The sequence below is a fragment of the Microtus ochrogaster genome, chromosome 22 (genome assembly GCF_000317375.1).
Source record: "Microtus ochrogaster isolate Prairie Vole_2 chromosome 22, MicOch1.0, whole genome shotgun sequence".
Classification (NCBI taxonomy): domain Eukaryota; kingdom Metazoa; phylum Chordata; class Mammalia; order Rodentia; family Cricetidae; genus Microtus; species Microtus ochrogaster.
The window spans coordinates 26,920,665-26,934,678 of NC_022023.1; the positions used below are offsets into that span (position 1 = coordinate 26,920,665).

At 45.1% G+C, this 14,014-nt stretch overlaps 1 protein-coding gene across 1 annotated transcript; it reads right to left on the reverse strand.

Annotated features, from left to right (window-relative positions):
- Positions 1 to 447: 447 nt before the first annotated feature.
- Positions 448 to 10,077, reverse strand: Selenos (selenoprotein S). The gene is made up of 6 exons (XM_005357789.2): positions 9,955 to 10,077; positions 9,250 to 9,384; positions 7,712 to 7,818; positions 3,873 to 3,962; positions 3,638 to 3,716; positions 448 to 1,056 (listed from the first exon to the last, which is right to left on the reverse strand). Exons 1-6 carry the CDS (start codon positions 10,028 to 10,030, stop codon positions 977 to 979), a joined length of 567 nt encoding a protein of 188 aa, XP_005357846.1. The 5' UTR covers positions 10,031 to 10,077; the 3' UTR covers positions 448 to 976.
- Between the last annotated feature and the right edge of the window lie 3,937 nt (positions 10,078 to 14,014).

Genomic DNA, 14,014 nt, shown 5'->3' on the forward strand with positions numbered 1-14,014 from the left:
TGGACAAATGAGTCATATGCATAAAGGAAGTCCTGGGAGCTCAAGCAAGACTCTGTTGTTGGGTTGGTGTGTGGAGAGGTAGGGTTTTGCTGCCCAGGCCAGTCTGGCAATCCTGTGGTGTCTGAAGTGTTTACAGACAAGTACCATGCTTTTCCGCTCTCCTTTTGAACATGTCTTACCAGTCTATTACAGAGTACTTGTGTTCCCTTAGGCAGAGTCTCACTATATAGCTCTGATGGGCCTGGAACTCACTGCATAGCTAAGGTGGGCCTCACATTTGCAGTGTGTGGGTGCAGGCACACACCACCATAGCCTGCTGTGCTACTTGTTTATCCTACTGATGTAACAACTAAAACTCAAGGAGGCTGTCAACTTTCAAATCATCGAGACTAGCATCTGCCACTGGCCATGAGAAGTAAGCAAAATAATTGGAGACTGGATGACAAAAAGTCAAGCTCACAAGGAAATTTCCTTGAGTTTAATAAAGATGCTAAAAATGTTACTTTTCAAGTATTTAACTTTTTCTGTTTTACAAAGTTCTGTTCATAAAGATAAATATACAGAAGCAAACCCCGTCAACTGTACTTCAGTCATCCTCACTGGTGGGCTCACCATTTACAAGGAGGACATCATTCAACGCATTCTGTCACAGAGACTGTCCTATTAGAAAGGACTTCTAACCCCAAAAGATCACCACTGGGCCTCCTCCACAAAGTCTGCTAAATAGCAAGAGGCCTTCAACCTACCAACTAGCAAGTAGCCATGAAATTAATGGCTGTCTCGTCTCTACGAGTGTGACCTAATGGCAATGTCTCTTCTCATACTGACCAAAGCCCTTAAAATACAGGTAGTTAAGAATGGAAATAAGCCCCGCCTCTTCTTGGCTAGTCACTGTGAAAGTGTGCGTAAGGCAATTGAGTTGAGGGTTAAGGGTCCATCTTGCTAATGTCAAGTGACACTAACAAGAGTCTTAGCTTCATCCACCAGATGATGGGCCCCTGCGTCCGGGTCTCCAGGAGCAGGTTCCACCCCCTTCACCAGTCAGAGGGTTATAACCTGGAAGTGAAAAGGAAACAGAACCATTTTGATGGCTGGAGATCAGGGAATATTCCATATTAAAAACTCTAACCACAAATCTAGCATGTAAATCACTGCAAAGACAAAGATTCCATTCAAGGGACTTTAGCCTAATATTAAAAATAAGGTAGTGATAGTTGTGGTGCAGCCTTTAATACCAGTACTTGAGAGGCATGCAAAATGTTAGTCAGAAATTACCCAAGATAGCCTGATTTAACTATATGAAGCCTCCAATTTTAAGCGTTACAGCGCTGCTCTGAGAGGAAATTTTCCTTAATACAAGTGTTGCAGCTCTGAGGGGAAATCCCCAATACACGTGTTAACTCTAAGAGGAAGGTTTCCCCAAAGGAAATTTTGCAGCCCTGAGGGGAAGGTTTCCCTAGCAGAAGTGTTACAGAGCTGATGGAAATGTTTTCCTCTTTAGAACTGTTGCATCTCTGAGGGGAAAGGCATCTTTGGCAGTAGGGAGCCAAGGAATACCACAAAGTCACACCACACAACAAACCTCACATAAGAGATTTATTGGGAGAGACACAAGAAGTTGGCTACCTCTGCTCAGGTGAGAAGCATCAGGGGACTGGGTAGGAGGCAGGTTTAAACAGGGTTTCTTGGGGGAGGAGTTTTCCAAAGTAGGGGTTGGTGAGATTTCAGTCCTGCTTGAGCTTGGCTCGAGCCGAGGGACTGGTGGGATTTCATGCTCAGGGACTGGAAGGCTTTGGTGGGTTTTCAAACACAGAAATGGGCTTGGACGTTTACCCTACACTAATTACAGTGCTGAAAAGAAAGTACACATCCAAATAAAGGCTATTAAAGCTGCAGAAAATGGACTTAGAAGACAATGAAAGTGGCCAGATGTGGGTGCTCACAACTGTAGTTCCACTCAGGAGGTTGCATAAGGCCAGCCTTGGCTACACTGTGATTTCTAAAACAGCCTAGGCTATAGTTTGAGACATTGTCTCAAAAACAAAACAAAAGCAAAGCAGAACATTTTAAAAGGGTGTGATGGTCCAGGCCTGTGATCTTAGTCCTTGGGAGGAAGAAGCAAGAGGATCAAGAGGTCCAGGTCATCCTTGGCTACACATTGAGCTGGAAGCCAGCCTAGGTCGAAAACCTTGTTTCAAAAACAAACAAAAAACAAACCAAATAACCAGAATGGAGCCTTCCACTTCTAGTAGTCAGAAATGGGTCACCTACATCCTTTTCCCATCTCTCCCTCCCACATCGGATCCTTACAGCCAATACGATAACTGGGTCGGTCCTTGCCAAATGCCCCAGGCTCCACAGTCAGTCTTATGTGGGCTGGTTCTGCTCCTTGCTTACCATGAAATCTTGCCCTAAGTTTTAGTTTCCTCATTTGCTAAGCCAGGTTGCTTAGGTTGGCCCCAGCTCAGGACTGCTGGACAGCACAACAGGCCATGTGCAAACTGATGTGTGTTGGTTAGAACAGGATGAAAGCAATTAGCTCTGGAGGGGAGGAGGGGAGGTACATAATAAATTGTTCCATTGCTGCAAACTCAGCCTGAATCTCAAAAGATTGCTAATTCCTGCATTTGTCTGTCCCACCTTCCCAAGATACGGAAAATCCCTCAGGGACAAGATGAAGGCGTGCTGCTATGGTGTCATGTAATATACTAATATACAGGACAAGCTGAGCGGACATATTTCTATCTGGAGAAAGTTACTCATAGGAAACAGGGCAGCACTGCAGCAAGACAAGACAGTGTCTGCCAGACACAGCTCTGTAGGGACAGACTGTTCTCATCCTGGCTCACATTTCCCAGCACCATCATCCTAATTGCACAGTGAGGAGCCACAGGCACTCTGTATCTGCTTCCCTTATCTCTACAGCCCTAAACTGGGGGCGCAGAAACTAAGAGACTGGCAGGGCGGTAGTGGCGCACACCTTTAATCCCAGCACTCGGGAGGCAGAGGCAGGCGGATCTCTGTGAGTTCGAGACCAGCCTGGTCTACAAGAGCTAGTTCCAGGACAGGCTCCAAAACCACAGAGAAACCCTGTCTCGAAAAACAAAAAACCAAAAAAAAACCAACAAGAAACTAAGAGACTGTTTCCTTGCTATGTAGCCTAGGCTGGCCTCCACTTGGACAATCCTGCTTCAGCTGCCCAAGTACCAGGGTTACAAGCATACATTCCATGCTCAGCTGGAGAATCTTAACTTTTAAAAGGAAAATATAGAGCCAGGAAGATGGCTCAGTGGGAAAAAGGGCTGAGCAAGCACAAGGACCTGTGTACAAACCCCTAGCACCCATGCACAAACCCAGGCATGGCAGCACACACACTTGTAAGCGCAGTGCTTCCGCTTAGAGACAGGACTGCTGAGGCTTCCCAGCTGCCAAACCAACTAATGGGATGAGGGAGAGGCCTTGTCTCAGGGAATAAGGTGGAACTGATAGAACCTACTGTCCTCTGTACAAGCATGGGCACGTGCACTGGCAGACTGAAGTGCACACACACCACACATGCACAGAAAGTACACACAAAAAGACAATATATCTTGTAAGTGTTAAAACTTCTAAATGCTTCACATTGCCAGGTTCTTACCACCTCCCCGCAAAGGCTTTTTGTTAGATTTTCCTTTGGGGGTGACAGATGAAGTAGAAGGCCCAGGACCATCTTCTTCCTGTTTGAACATATACAAATTTAAGAATCAATAAATTGTACTTGGGGATTGGGGGGTATAGTTCAATATGCCATGGTCTGGGTTTAATTTACAAAACCACAGACCCAATCCAAGCCCCGGCATTCTACACAGTTAATTGCCGTCAACTCTACTTACCTGAGGCCTTCCTGTGTTTCTTCGGTAACTTCTGCCTTCTTGCATGCTGTCCCACATTTCAATCTTCTGTCTCCTCTTCTCTTCTTCAAGCTAAGAAAGAATCACACACACAAAGAACACAGAGAGAAAGCACTCATAAGCTCCTACTAGTCTCAGGGAAAAATGCTCATTTGAGAATTCTTTTTTTTTTTAATAAAAACAAAACAAAAAAAAACCCGAGCTGTTCCAGAAGGCCCAGGAGCTGAGCCCCTGCTTCAAGTCCTGGAGTTCAAGACCACCTCCACAGACACCCAGGAGTGTGGAGATCACGAAGGGCGGGGCAGATCATTTGAGAATTCTTAATTTAAACATCTCTCCAAACATGTCTCACTTGCATTTTATTTAAAAAAAAAAAAGCTGCTGTGCAGGCTTGGCATAATGGTATACACCTCTAACCCTGGTGCTCAGGAAGATGAGAAAACTTAAGTTTGAAACCAGCCTGGCAAACACAGAGAGACCTTATCTCATAAAACCCTTATTTAAATGTTTTAAAATGTATGAAAGGGGCTGGAAAGACGGGTAAGCAGTTAAGAGCACTGACTTCTCTTCTAGAGGACCCAGCATCCACACGGCAGCTCACAACTGTCTGTAACTCCAGTTCCAGAGGATCTGCATCCCCACACATACATGCAGGCAAAACACCAATGCACATAAAATAAAAGTACATAGAGTTTTTAAAAGTGTGGAAAAAGAAACAATGATTCCATTATTTCAGCCCATTTTGGCAATGCAGAAGAAATGACCTGTAATGGGTGTGTGTGGCTGGCAGGCCTGTTTTACCATTACTTGGCTGTGCCTCAGGCACTGGGTCATAGGACAACAGATTGCCAAGTGCATTAGAAAGTTAAATACTATGGAAACATAAGGGAAATGAATCCTTGTAGAAAACCACACTGAGCAATGGCTGCCCAAGAAGCCTGTGGTAGGTATTGATCCAGAACACATGGTATTTACTTCTGCTTCCTGTTCCATGGACAGTAGTAATTTTTTTTTTTCAAGCAACCAAACATTGCAGTGGACATGCATGTCAGGGGCATGAAATCTCTCATTTCCAAAAGAATTCAAACCCAAAGCAATCTATTCTGGTCCTAATTAAATTGTGATGTCATAAGAACACATGATAAGAGCACATGTTCTGCAAATTTCTCCTTGGCACACACTCTTCAAGCTTCCATCACTTGTAAATACAAGTTAGTTCAGAAAGAACCTCTTAACCTACAGGTTACTCTATACTTTTAGTTACATCAAGAATGTCTAAGTGAGTGGGGCATGGTGATACATGCCTGTAATCCCAGAATCCCCAGCTCTAGGGATGCAGAAGCAGACATCTAGTCTAGGCAGGCAGGGTTCCATGAGACCCTATGCCTTTAAAAAAAAAAAAGTCTAATCCATCATAACAAAACAAAAAACAAAATGGGGGGTGGGGTGCAGCAAGATGGCTCAGCAGGCAAAAGTGTTTACTGAACGAAGCAAACAAGCTTATGACCTATTTGAGCTCCAGGACTCATGGAATAAGAGACTGACTCCTGTAAGTTGTCCTCTGGTCTCCCAGTGCACAACATGGCATGTACATGGTTGACTCAACACACAAATAATAAACATCTAGAATCAATGTTTAGCAGATAAATTCTAGCATTACGTATGAGAGATCTAAACTAACCATAAGCCAGGCAGATACGGGCATTTGAAAAAACATGCACATACGATTTCCATTTCTATTCAAAGGGACCCATACAGTGTGCTCATAAAATACTGGATAAACTACATCTGTAAAAATACCTAAATAAGCCGGGCAGTGGTGGTACACACCTTTAATCCCAGCACTCGGGAAGTAGAGGCAGGCGGATCTCTGTGAGTTTGAGGCCAGCCTGGTCTACAAGAGCTAGTTCCAGGACAGGCTCCAAAGCCACAGAGAAACCCTGTCTCGAAAAACAAAAAAAAAACAAACAAAAAAAATCAAAACAAACAAACAAACAAACAAAACAAAACACCTAAATAAATTTAACATTACATGGGCTATTTAGGCAGTGGGTAAGAAGAACAGTGGAGATGTAATTTCCACAGATTAAACTTCTATACCACACACAGGTTTCTAATTCCTAATTTTAAAGTCAGGCTGGTGACTAAGGGGAAGACTGGCTTTTATCAACTGAAGGCTGCTAGTGGACTAAATGCCTCAGGAAGGCGGGTGTGCATTTACATCTTATTATGTTCTTTCCTTCTGGGTCCCAGTCAAGCTGGGAAGAGCAGACCCGAAAGGATGGCCATGCAGAAACAAGAGGAGCTGCTGATGTGGCAGAAAGGCACATGTCTCTGGAAGCCCAGTGACACAGCCGAGGCTGACAATTCTGAGATCAAGTTCTCTGGTGCCTCACAGCTGGCAGACAGTTCTTTTTGTGGGACATGTGAGAGGCGCTGAAAACTTCTGGATAGGACAGGAAATGACAATGACAGATTAGCTCAATGCTAGTGTACAAATGTCATCTGAATGATGTATGTCACCCATAGGCACTAGTATCTGAACACGTGGTCTCCAGCTGGCAGCAATGTTTGCAAATGTCATGGAATCTTTAGGAGGGGCAGCCTTGTTGGAGGAAGTATGTTCTTGGAGGTACTTTGAGATTTTATAGCCTGGCTCCATTCCCTGCCCTGTCTGCTTCCTGACTGCCAGGCTGGCCTCATGTTCCTGTTGCCATGACAGACTGTGTCCTCCCCCAGGGGCTGGACACCAAAATAAACCCTTTCTCGCCAGTTGCTTGTCATTCCAGCACAGCAGCGGAAGTACCTAATACAGCAGGTCTTACTCCCATGAGGACCAGTGCAACTCCCCTGGCTGCTCAGCGCAATCCCTGGCTCCTCCTTCCCTCACTTTCCACCTTTCCTCCCATGAAAATCCACGACTTAAAAAAAAGTCGGGCGGTGGTGGTGCACGCCTTTAATCCCAGCACTTGGGAGGCAGAGGCAGGCGGATCTCTGTGAGTTCGAGGCCAGCCTGGTCTACAAGAGCTAGTTCCAGGACAGGAACCAAAAAGCTACGGAGAAACCCTGTCTCAAAAATCAAAAAAAAAAAAAAACCAACCTCAAAATTCCGATCTTTTAGTCCACACTTCCACCAACACAATCCTTATCTAAGCCTTATGCTGCATTTTCTTGCTCTCCTGGAACCGAACCCACAGCTGTGTGCTTGACCATCCCTAAACTAAGTCATATGCAATAATACCCAGCTTCAAACAAATATGGAGCTTGGAATCCCAGCACTTGGGAGGTAGACAGGCTGGTATCTACACGGGCTATGGCAGCAATGTGACCCAAACACACAGTCTTGTGGAGTAATAATGTTAAGAAAACACTTGAAGGCAAGACAGAAACAAAAGATGTATCTTTCTTCAAGAGTATTTCTCCCTTGACAGTTCAAAACTGTACAAAGCAAGAATGCTGACCCACAGTAAACTAAAGGAAATTAATTCTTGATATCCACCCAAGAGACATGCACTCACTCACCCACACTGTCCACAGTAGCAATGAATTCACAAACCTATTCCTAGCCAGCATATTTCCTCTCTATGGCCAGTGCTGACCTAGTAGACTACGAAATGCAGCTGGAACTTAATGAGACACAACTCTGCTCTATGCTTGCAAATAACAGCAAATATTTTTCTGACCATTAGCACTAAGCCTTGAACAGTTCAGTAGAGGTATGGATAGGCAAAAGAGACCTTGCCTAGCATGCTCAAGGCCCTGAAAAAAAACAAAGAAAAGAAAAAAACCCAACACAATTATTAAGTCAACCCAGTTCATACCTGTCTTAGTTTTTCCTTATGTTTTTCAACTTGGGCATTTAGATTTTCCTGCATTCTTAAACGAGCAGCTGCTAAAGCCTCCTGTCGCTTAACAACAACATCAGGTTCTAAAACAGCAAGAAAAAAAAACAATGAGGTATGACTCCATATAAATAAATGAGGTATGACTCCATAGCCTATAAATATAGAGATTCAAACGTCAGAAAATCACCACGAAATATATCCTTGCACACTCAGAGAGGAGCACTAAGTGCTGTGATGGCCGCGGAGCGAGACTCTACTGTACCATATATACACCACACATCTCACTGCACCCGATCTCTAGGTTGACCAGAGGTCCAGAAAGCAAAGCTCAAGGCCTCTGCAGCTCCATCTATCACTGGACTAGCCCAGGTCTATGAGAAGAGGTGTAAGATCCTCTTCCAACAAAAACCAAGTCCTTTCAATTAGCATTATGAACTGAATATGGATGTCCCAACTTAACTAACTTCTGGTTGAGATAGGGTCTAATGTAACCTCAACTGGTCTCCAACTCACTATGTGGCACTGAGTGACCTTAAACTCCTGACCCTCCACCTCCCAGTGCGGGACAAAGGAAGCTGGCCACCATGCCCACTTTTATTTGGTGCTGAAAACAAAACCCCAGGCCTTGTGTATGCTACTCAAGCACTCCACCAGTTGAGTCCCAGCTCCAACCCCAGTTTACTTTTTTTTTTTTTTTTGAGATAGGGTCTTACTTACTATGTAGTCCTGGCTGACCTAGAACTCTCCATGTAGACGGGCTGACCTCAAATTCATACAGATCTGCCAGCCTCTGCCTCCTGAGTGCTGGGACTAGAGGTGTGTGCCCCAAACCCAATCCTAGTTTACATTTTTGCCTCGCTGTAAATCAAGGCCTTCCACCCCAGTCTCAGTACCATGGTAATTCAGATGCATGGTGATCTGTATTTTAGTTATACTGCAACATAAAATACTTAACATTTCTTTTGGGCACAGCCACAGAGGTAGCTTCTAGGTAGAATGGCTGCGCTTTGAGGTTTTTTAAAACAACCAAATGAGAAGTGGAAATCAGGTTTTTTGTTTTGTTTTTGCTTTTCGGGAGGGTTTCTCTGTAGCTTTGGAGCCTGTCCTGGAACTAGCTCTTGTAGACCAGGATGGCCTGGAACTCACAGAGATCCACCTGCCTCTGCCTCCCAAGTGCTGGGATTAAAGGCGTGTGCCACCACCGTCCGGCAGAAATCAGGCTTGATGAGGTCTGGGAAAAATTCAAAATGAAGTGCACGCAAAATCCTAATGCCGAGTTTCTGGTCACTCACAATAACTCAAAGGATGTAGCTAGAGCACAAGGAAAGGGTTAATTTTTCTTTCATTCTGCTCCTCTTACTAAACACAAGATGAGCACTGAGTATGCTACACGCCACTAGGAAATGTTTGCATCTCAATAAAAATCTTTCAGAAACCCAAACTAAAAGGCATAAACTGCCGCCACCCATGAAAGTAAGCTACAGGCGCCTTCATTTCTATCACAGGACACTAACCCAGAACAGCTTCAGCCTGGTCCAGCTGCCTCTGCCTCCATGCCCTCAGTCGGACTGCGAGTTTCTGGATGACAATATAGAGAAGGATGCAGCTGAAGAGGATGTACCATCCGTAGCTGGCCAGCACGGAGCCCACTGACAAAAAGAAAGCAGGTTCAGAAAACGGAGAATAACATTTTTCAATAATATTCAGCAGAGATAAAGCATAGCTCCTGCCTTCAGAACCTTCACATCTAGCTGAGAAAACGGACCCCTAAAATAGTTACTATCTGGGCCAGGAATGGAAGGATTCCGGAAAGGCTGGGTACAGAAACTTCTCAACCACCAGGGCATTCCGGAGTAGTCAGGAGGGTGCAGGGCACAGCAGCGGGGTTCTGAAGGACTGGGGGGATGTGTCTATCCAATTCAGGACAGCAAAAGGCCACCCGGACTCCCGGAGCTACGCTTTGTAAAGGAGACAGCAGTCGGTTAGGGTTGAGTAGAGCAAAACGCCGGCCGGAGACTCCAGTCACTGCAAAAGGAAGGTGTTAGAAGGACCCCAGCGAACTAAGTCCGCGAGCGCCCGCCCAGAGCGGGCTGACTTCGGGAAAGCTGCGCTCGGGCCCAGCCCGCCTTCCCGGCCTGCCCGCGGCGATAACGCTAGGCCTCCTGGAGGCCGACCCACCGAGCATGGCGGCGCTTGCCGCACGCCCAGCCGCCCTTCACCTGTAACGTGCAGGAATCTCAGGCCCTCGGTCTCCAGCGCCGGCCGCGCGGACAGAGTTTCCTCGGGGAGCTCCATGGCCTCAGCGGCCAACCGACAGGCCCAGCGCTCTTCTCGGTTCGGGGCTTCCGGTTCGGCCCTTTGTACACGTGGCGCTCACGGCCGATGCTGTCCTGACCTATCGTGGCTCGACTAGTCTCGACGCTCGACCAATCACAGTTGGGGTGTGGCTGGAGGGCGGGGCTTGAGGACGCCCAGGCGGAAGCGCGTTTGACTTTTGGGGAGGAACTGCGGCGGCATTTAGAAGCTGTGGAAGTGGATAAATGATCTTACACTGATTTCCTACAGACCTTGTACTTGATACTGATTGGACAGCGAGGAGCAAGGGATTTGGAGCCTCGTAGGGATGAGATTTGCATCCCGCCCTTGTCACAGGGCCAGTGAGGGTTGCAGCATAAGTCTCTACAAGCATGAGGAAAGCGACCTAATACTCCACTGATCCAAATTTCTAAGGAACCACAGTGCCAAGGGAAGGATTAATGTATTAATGACTCCAACATGTTTAGACTCTTACTATGTGACACATTACCACAGTTTTGTAATGCGTCCCAGCAACATATTAGGAAAGCAATAAAGGAGACTACTACGATTTGAAATGGAACTGATGGAATCAAGTTTCCAAAGTCTTAGATTAAAGGGATTAAGAAGGCAACAGTTTTATCCGTGGTGTATAAAGGCGGGACCTTTGCAGGGTCATATGAAGTCAGTATGGAGTTCTCCAGGAGAAAGGAAGCCAGATTTATATGCATTCCGCCATGATGTGACACAATCAAAAGACCCTGACCGAAGTTTTGCCGTGTTTTGTGGACTTTGAATCTCCAAAGTGCCATTGCTTTGTAAATTTAGCCTGTCGAGTAGCCTACTACAGTAGTAAACTAAAGCAGGTTTTTCTACTGAAGGACTGGTGTTCATGGAACGTGGGAGAGAAAAGCGTGAAATTGCTTCACTTTTCAGCCACCTTGAAAATGTAATTTACAAATCAGAAAATTGATGACTGGATATTATTATCAGTTAAGGCTATGACAATAGCCATCAATTTGCTGACTTTGTTTTATATTCGCAATGTTTTCCTCTTAGTGGTAAAAAAAATGATGCCTCTTTAAAAATTTGGGATACTGATCATTGGGCTCCCTTTGCTCTACTTCTGAGGTACACCCCCAGTTTGAACCATTATTCTTAGTTTAAGGTGATCTTTCACTTACTTAGGCTTCGTCATACAAATGCAAGAGAAACATCTGGTTAAGAGGAAGGAGGTTGCTTAATTTGCCTGTCTATCCAGTCCAGTAACATCTGTTATCATGATGATGAAATAAGTAGTAACATTTAGTTTCTTTAAAAGGGAGTGGGGACAAAACCACCACCAACAAAATGCCAGGCATTAGTGATGCACACCTTTAACCCCAGCATTCATTCCTGAGTTCGAGGCCAGCCTGTTTTATGGAGTGAGTTCCAGGACAGCCAGTGCTATAAAGAGAAACAAGCAAAAAGGTGGGGTGGGTATGATCAAAGTACATGATACACATACATGAAAATGTCCTAATAAAATCAATTCTTTTACACAATACCAATAACAAGGAATCTTTTCCACTTTAATTTTGCAATATAAAATAGAAATTAGCAATTCATTGAGATAATGCATTAAAAATATACAAAGTAGGACGAGGAATGTATCTCACTTAGGTCAAGTACTTCCTTGTCTAGCATGACCAAACCCTGGGTTTTAAGCTCTGCACTGCGTCCACTGACTATGGTGGCAAAAGCTTCTAATCCCAATGTTTGTGAGGAAGAGGGAAGAGGATCAGGAATCCAAGGTCATCTTTGGTGTCATACGAAGGTCACACTGGGCAATGAGAGACTGCCTCAAAAACCAAAACCACGGGAGACAGAGGCAGGTGGATATCCATGAGTTCCACTTTGGCCAGGGCTAGCTACATAGTTAGCCCTTCTCAAAAACAACAAAGCCACATAAATAAAACATATATACAAAGTCACTTTGTTTACTCTTGGGCACCAAGCATGCACTTAGATGTGCACAGTATAATAATCCACTAAAATGGAAAGCATTTTGAATTGAGTGCATAGATTTTAGGCTTTTATTCCAGTTTCTACGAAACTGCTTTTATGTCTCAGCTGTGTTATGTTTAACCCTTTCATCAAGTGCTTGTCATCTAGGGCCCCACTCACTCCGGCCTGGCACTTGAGAAGTTCAGGTGTTACTTGCAGAAACAGGACAAAGGTGAATATCAACCACAGGACACTGCTGGTTATGTAGACTAAATGCCTAGCTCTAACTGCTACTTCTTAGAACCACATCCTTGCATGGGTACTTCTTACAGCCATGGCTTTCAGCTTAGGTGAATCTCCGCAGCCACTGTATTTAGCTAGGTGGTTTGCTTTGGTTGACGGCAACTAAGCAGAAATGTTACCAGTCCTGAGTAGGTTAGTTAGTTTTCTGAGGAGAAGTAGGCATAGAAAGCCAGCTGCTCTAGCTGATTACAGATGTCACAAGATCTGCACAAGACTGGGCTCAACACCCTACCACTGAGAGGGGGAGGTGCTAATTCAGGCCTGCCTGACCCCCCAGAACTCTACTACTGCTAGTTGATGGAGGAGTAAGAAACATTGCTTCAGTGGTGCAGCCATTGGTAGGGTGCCTGTGCTCCCGTAAGCAACCCTAACTCACTAAATCCAGCACATAGAAAAGGGGTGGCTAGTTGGGAAGTCAAAGATAATCCCAAGGGCAAAGGAGAGTAGTGTGTGTGTGTGTGTGTGTGTGTGTGTGTGAGAGAGAGAGAGAGAGAGAGAGAATGAATAAAATACATTATGCGCATGTTTGTTTGTTTGTTTGTTTGTTTTGAGACAGGGTTTCTCTGTATCTTTGGAGCCTGTCCTGGAACTAGCTCTTGTAGACCAGGTTGGCCTCGAACTCACAGAGATCCTCCTGCCTCTGCCTCCTGAGTCCTGGGATTAAAGGTGTGTGCCACCACTGCCTGGCTACTTTTTTTTATTTTTGTTTTCTTAAAAATAATTTAATTTTGCCGGCGATGGTGGCACACGCCTTTAATCCCAGCACTCGGGAGGCAGAGGCAGGCGGATCTCTGGGAGTTCGAGACCAGCCTGGTCTACAGAGCTAGTTCCAGGACAGGCTCCAAAGCCACAGAGAAACCCTGTCTTGAAAAACAAAAAAAAAAAATTTTAATTTTATGTGCATTGTTGTTTTGCATGCATGTATGCATGTCTGTGTCAGATCCCCTGGAACTGGAGATACAGACAGGTGTAAGTTGCCATAGGGGTGCTGGGAATTGAACCCTGATCCTCTGAAAGACCAGCCAGTGCTCTTAACCTCTGAGTCATTTCTCTAGGCCCTCTGTGGGCACTTGAATAAGTGTTTTTGCATGCGTGTAAGTATACCACACACCTGCAGTGCCCATGGAGGCCAGAAGGTGTTGGATTCCCTGGAGCTGTTCAGAAGGTTGTGAACTGCAGTGTTGGTGCTGAGAACCAAATCCAGGTTCTCTTTGAGAACATCAAGCCCTCTAAGTCACTGAGTCATCTTTTCCACTTCTGCTCCTGTGTGTGCTTGTATGTATATGTGGGCATATGTATGGAGACCAGTTGTAGATCCAGGGATCAAGCTTCAGGTTAATCATTAATCAACTCTTATTGATCATATTAAGCTTTAAAGCCAAGACATTTACCAATTACATTTCAAACGCTAAAGCAGTAACATTCAAGGTCAGGTGTGGTGAACACGTGCGACCTCAGCTGTTTGGAGGTGGCGGTGTAAGGATTAGAGGTTCAAGGTCAATTTCAGCTGTCTGGCTAGTTGAAAGCCAGCCGGGACTAGGAGACACCATTTCAAGTCAGTATGTTAATGCAGTTCCATGGGCCCATTCTTGCAGCTGTGGCGTGACTATCAGTTGACACAAATTTCTTGTGTTCAGGCCCAACGTTAGTTAGCCTGAACAAAACTCATGCTCTACAAAATTATTCACTGAAAAT

Excerpts from the sequence above, each read along its gene's own strand:
- Selenos (XM_005357789.2), bottom strand. The coding sequence starts at position 10,030 with ATGGAGCTCCCCGAGGAAACTCTGTCCGCGCGGCCGGCGCTGGAGACC. Across the intron at positions 9,385-9,954 it reads GAGATTCCTGCACGTTACAG|TGGGCTCCGTGCTGGCCAGC; the intron begins GTGAAGGGCGGC and ends TCTTTTTGTCAG. Across the intron at positions 7,819-9,249 it reads CCAGGCTGAAGCTGTTCTGG|AACCTGATGTTGTTGTTAAG; the intron begins GTTAGTGTCCTG and ends TTGCTGTTTTAG.